Here is a 6,095-nt window from a genome sequence, read left to right on the forward strand (position 1 = left end):
AGAGCGCCGGGCGTGCGGCAGTCCGAGGACAAACTGCCGGGTGCCGGGGTGCGCTGCGCACCTGGCCCAGGGAACGCACACCTGGCTCAGGGTATTCACGATACACTGTTAAGATTGGTAGACTAAGCAGGATCGCCGGTTATTACACAGCCTCCAGCAAGTTGCGGGACTCATGAAACAGAGACACAACGGCTTAACGACAACGTTGTCACAAGAATTAATAGCTGTAAACTGGCCAGGAGTAAATTCAAGCTGGAGATGAGGAAGAGGTGTAATAATCAGTGTATTTGGCACATGTTCCTATCCACAGGGTGGGAAAGTAAGCAAGGAGACGAGGTGTGAGCTGAGGATCACTTCCAAACATAATAATAAGAGACAGACCGCCTGTTGCTTGAAGAGAAAAAGCAGTAATTACATCTTAAAAGCACTATTTTAACTAAGCTATCAGTATTCTATCTAGTCACTAGTTACAGTATTAAGATGCTTAAAAAGGACATTTCAGAACAAATGTTGCCATGTAACTAACTTTAGAATCTCACATTCTACATGACAGGAAAAAAGCAGAACTACTTTCTTACCACAAGATTAGGAAACTTAAAAGCTATTTAGCAGCCACAAACATGTAACATGTTCCTTTGCTGAAGCCTATTTTGACAATATATTTTGTGTGGCATGTATTATGGGTATTGAAAAGTCCCTAAGAACTACTGTGATATTTTCCTGTCTGCCTCTAGAAAAAGACATAAACGTAAATCCTTTCCATAGATATTGCTTCTTGAGCAGCCTTACCTCCCTTCCACAAAAAAAAAAAAAAAAAAAAAAAAAAAAAAAAAAAGGAAGAGCACTTGCAAGTCATCATGAGTTCACAAAAGGATAATAACAAAAACATCATATATGCAAAGTATGACACACAAATAGAGTGAATAAGAGAAACTTGTAGAGAAAGATTAAAATTGTGGCAAGAGATTAAAGCATTCATTTTTGTGGCTAGAGATGCAGTCAACTATGTTCAGGAGATGAAAGAGTTCTTACTCCAACTACTTGCTCTTTCCAGCCTAGACTCTTAACTCTACAGCTTCCAGCTACTTTCAAAACCCAATCCTCCTCTCATTAATAATTACATGTGAGTAATCCAACAAAGCCCATGGAGTGAGATTTCCACAAAGTCAGTGTGCGCAGAAGGCTGAAGTGTGGGAGGTAGCAGTGATGCATGACTCCAATGATGAAACATGGCTATGAACTTCCTTGCTCATGCACTGCTAATTATTGCCAAAAGAAACTTGTTGATAGAACACACTTGTTAATTCTTCACATATTCTTAGTAACCTACCATTGTGGTTTAACACCAGCCAGCAACTCAGCCCCACACATCCTCTCATTCACTCCCTCCCAGTGGGATTGGACAAAGAATAAGAAGAGTAAAAGTTAGAAAACCTATGTGTTGAGATAAAGACAGTTTAACTGGTGAAGCAAGAGCTATGCACGCAAGCAAAGCAAAACAAGGAATTTCTTCACCAGTTCCCATGGGCAGGCAGGTGTTCAGCAATGTCCAGGAATGCAGGGCTCCATCACATTTAACCATTACTTGGGAAGACAATGCCATCACTCCAAATGTCCCCCACTTTCTTCTCCTTCCCCCAGCTCTACATATGGTGAGCAGGACACCATACAGTATGGGATATCCCTGTGGTCAGTTGGGGTCAGCTGTCCCAGCTGAATCCCCCCCCAGCTCCTTGTGCATCCCCAGTCTCCTCACTGTTGCAGTGGGCTGAGAAGCAGAAAAGGCTCTGTGCAAGCTCTGCTCAGCAGTAACTAAAACATCACTGTGTTATCAACACTGTTTTCAGCACAAATCCAAAACACAGCCCCATAGCAGCTACAGTGAAGACAACGCTACCCCAGCCAAAACTAGTACAGCAAAAATACTTGCTAACCTTTGCACCAGGACCTGTTACCAGCCTATTACAACAGTTTATCAAGTCTAACAAAAATATATATTTTTTAAAAGCATACAAGCCTTTCTTGCTTATGTCACATCTGCAACAACTTTAATAAAATGTATTTTTTTTTCAGATCCCAAATTGTATGTAGAATTCAAGGCTTAGAGCACTAGTTCCCTATAACTACTAGACATAGAGTCAAATTCATGGCTTATGTTCACAAGGTGAAAACATATTAAGGACAATTGCTTTAAGAGTGGCTTCCTTCTTGGATATCCAGGACATTATGAAATACTCAGCACATGTGGGAATACATATTCCTTATTATTGCTCTGTATAGTTGTAGAGATCTTAGAAAGACTTTTGCATTGCAATCAAGACATCCTTAGTGCATATTTACATCATATTAATATTTTTTTGTCAGCAGCTGCACAATGTTATTGGGAAATAGTTTAAAATTACTCTAACGTGACCACATGATAACCACATCCTTTGAACATCTAATGCAAAATCTGTGGAAGGCAACAGAAACCAGCAAGCTGTTTTGCTCCGTTATCATGAATCAAGGCCTTACTTAATTTCAAATTGGTATTGAAATACCATAGCTTGTCCTCTCTCTGAGACTCCAGAACGGTCTTTCCATAATTCCTCCAAGCACTTGAAACTTGGCACAGACATCTCTTGCACATGGGTGGCTGCTTTTTTCTGCACCTGGAGGCACTCGGAAATACATATCTCTCCCCTCTGGGCTGGTGAGCAGCACTACTGTGGATATAGAACAAGAAGACTTCCAGCTTGATTTTCCACAAGACTGAGAAATCATTTCTGTTTTGCAAGGAAAATGAAATAATTCTTCCTATGACATTTACTTATTGCACATGCGTGTGTTTTGTATTTCTAGAGACAGATGTCAGATGAAAGTACGTTTTTGCAAGGATTGTTCAGAACTGAAATTCAGAACTGATTGTTCAGTTTAGCAATGTCATGGACCTCTCTTGGGAGTTTGCAATACCTGATACTTTCATCTGCCTATGTGGCTGCCTCACCACACTGTGCCACTGTCTGTACTGCTCATTACTCAGTTCCTGAGTCCCCACAATTTACAATATGGCACTTAAACTACCCTTGAAGTCTGACATTTTGAAGAAAATATGGGTTGTGGTTGCCAGGGTGAGCTAAAGGGAAAGGTAAAGGTTACCAGAGCAAAAGACAAGGAGAGAAATATATAATGGGGAAAAGGAGCAGGAAGAGGATCGCTGAGACAACAGTGAACTATTATAGCCTCACTGCAGTACTGCTCTTCTGAAAAAGTCCCCAAGTTCAGTTCCCATTTTGATCAGAGTGGAAAAAAAGAGGAAGGCTGCCAGCCTGGAAAGGGAGACAGTCAGGGAGAGTCAAGGAGCTGAATGGCAAGCACAAAGGGTAGTAGCTATAATCAAGGGATTTTTAAATATATGCAGCAAGAGTCCAAATGGATCACTCAGAACAGCAGGCTGGAGAGAATCAAAATTCTTGAATGCCATGTGACAGTAGCTTGTCTTCCTCTCCCCAAATCCAAGTTTATAGGTAGCATGTTATGCTGTTTATAATATAACCAAATTGTGAGAGGACCAAGTTCCTCTTCTGGGGCTAGCTGCTCAGTGAAGCTGCAGGTCAGTGTCTGCACTGACACCACCTCAGCCCTTTAGAACCCAGGCAGGCTCTTGCCCTGCATCTGGCAGCTCCTCATTTTCTAGCACTCTGGTTACACCACTCACCCAACCTCAAGTGCACTAGAAGTACTTTTAGCACAGGACTGCAATCCTTGGCTTAAACATGTCATTCCCCATGGCTGTATGCTGGCATTTGAACTGCAGGGTGCTCAATGAACATAACTCCAAGGGAAAATGCAGAGCTTAAGAAACTAGCTACTCCTTCTAGGAATATGAGCAGAAAGGTGGAGCAGGTGGAGTAGTGCCAACAGCATGCAAAACACCCACATGATTGCTAAGCTTACACTGTGCAGTGAAGCAGACCTTCCAACAGGATCACACACTTCCATTAGTTATTACACACAAATAACATGCTCCTACTAGGCTATACCAACATTTCCACACAGAGTTCAGTGTCAGTGAAAACCTCCTCTCTACACATACATAGCTTTTATCTCAGCACAGCTTTGTTTTCTTGCAACTGTGCAAGGAAAACTGCTTTTGAATGTTCTGCTGCTAGAACAAACTATACTTTGACTGTTATTATCATTTTTGCTGTAACACAAAGCTTTCAGACATGCATACTTCCATCTCCTGGGCTGAATGTGTATAGCTCTTCCTAGAGATACTGATGTGTCTTAGGCTGCATACAGACTTCTTATCCTTTCAAGACCTTTAGAGGAGATAATGGTATATTGTTCCATTCAGTACAAAAACTACTCTATAGATAAGGTGCCTTTGGGGCTTTTCAAGGGCACAAGAAGATTAAATGATGGATGGATATAGGGAAAAACATTCTCCCCTGAAGAGATGGGGAAAAAAGTGGGCAGTATAATTTGTGTGTGCTTGCATGCTTTCTGGGGTCTGAGCAGAATAAAAGAAATTACATGTTCGCACTTCTTGCGGACGAAGGAGGGAAGAAGTGAGGACCACATGTCTCAGAGGAGCTGCTAAATTAGAGTATCTGTGTTGGGACTGCAGTGGTTGCAACCCACTGGGGTATTGCAACAGGAGCTGCAGTTCAGAGTTTCAAGCAAGATACGGCAGGGCTGGAGGTGCCAAACGCACCTCAGAGGCTGCCCGCGTTAGCAGTGGGCAGCGTCGTTCCTACCCATTTTGTCCTTGGTAGCTCTGCTTGCAGGGAGAGGAGAGCCTCTGTACTGTGCTTCTCTCTCCATGATTTTCTCAGAGGTTGGCTTCTGCCCCTTCTAGATCTCTGTAATGCAAATGTATGTGACTGCCTCAGAGTTGACATAAGCTGTGTCTCAGCTGGAGCCTGGAATTCCTGCAGCCCCCAGCCAGGCCTTTGCCCCAGGCAGGCTCTGAAAGGCTGTGCTGCCTGAGCTGCAGGCAAGTGGGGTGGCACCGAGACGGCTGAGCAGGTTCCACTTTCCCTCTCTGTCCTCCCCTGCCCTGCCCAGCTCTGGTGAGTCGCTTTGTGCACAGTGTCTCTTCCCTACCTGGATTTAGCCTACATCCTGCTGCTTGGCAACACCAGGAAGATTTAAGAAGAACATATTGTGGAAAAGGTGGCTGACAATGCTGGTGACAAATGTGTTTGATTGCATTAGCCACAAACCATGGCTATTGATATTTGTTACCTATTTCTCTTATATTTTGTCACTATGTACTTTTTACAAAGATGGTGACATGTAGCATCCCCAACAGTCAAGTCATCCAGTCTGAGGCAGCTGGGATGGACAGAGCCCCGTGTCAGACTGACAGCACCCACACAAGGAACACGTTTCAACGCGGTGGCTGTGATGACCTCTCAATCAGCTGAATCACCCGTGTGTGTGAGCCCCTGGCAGGAACAGGGGTGAGCAGTCACACTTGTGAGGTTTCCGAGCTACAGCTCAGTGCTGCGACCCGCTGGCAGAGGAGGGAATTAAGGTGTGTTCCCCATGCTCCTCCCCATCTCTTGGCCATCAGCGACAAAGGAACAGTGCCAGGCGAGGCCGGACTGCTTTGGCAGCACCAGGTGTACTTCCTGCTCTAAGGAAGCAGCCCTGGTGACCCCTGTCCAGCTGTCGCAGTTAGTTTTCCCCCCGGAGACTGCTCCCCCAAATCAAATGGATGGTTTAAGCACTTAAAAGTGGTTTTTTCATTAAAAGAACAATGTTCCTTTTTAAGGAGCCTCTTGGGTGATAGTTTTCCTTCGGAGACTTAACCTGCACCACTCTCTCCCTGACTTTCTTGCGAAGCTTTACTTAATCCTGATTGAAGATCCTGCTGGGGCTGCAGGCTGGGGTCAAGTCATTGATAACAGCAGAGGTACCTCCCATAGAGTATTTGTTTGACAAAGCCAATTTGCAGTTGTTGCTTACAGCGATTCACTTTCATCCGTTAATTGCTGTTGCACACCACTTCCCAATTCGCGGTTCCAAACGCGCACAAATCTCCCATGCACACCGGACGAGCACGCTGATGATCAGGCACCGCGGCGGGGGGCGCCCGCGCCCCG

The 6,095-nt window shown here is 44.3% G+C and overlaps 1 protein-coding gene across 2 annotated transcripts in view; it reads right to left on the reverse strand.

Annotated features, from left to right (window-relative positions):
* SLC18B1 (solute carrier family 18 member B1) overlaps window positions 1–6,058 on the reverse strand; it is a 22,592-nt gene extending 16,534 nt beyond the window's left edge. For both annotated transcript variants that reach the window (XM_017739538.1, XM_017739537.1), the window contains exon 1: window positions 5,959–6,058. In XM_017739538.1, the coding sequence (XP_017595027.1) occupies window positions 5,959–5,974 (16 nt within the window). In that variant the 5' untranslated portion in view covers window positions 5,975–6,058. The remainder of the gene's footprint in view (window positions 1–5,958) is intronic.
* Window positions 6,059–6,095: the final 37 nt, after the last annotated feature.

The sequence above is a fragment of the Corvus brachyrhynchos genome, unplaced genomic scaffold, assembly GCF_000691975.1.
Source record: "Corvus brachyrhynchos isolate BGI_N302 unplaced genomic scaffold, ASM69197v1 scaffold14, whole genome shotgun sequence".
NCBI classification, from domain to species: domain Eukaryota; kingdom Metazoa; phylum Chordata; class Aves; order Passeriformes; family Corvidae; genus Corvus; species Corvus brachyrhynchos.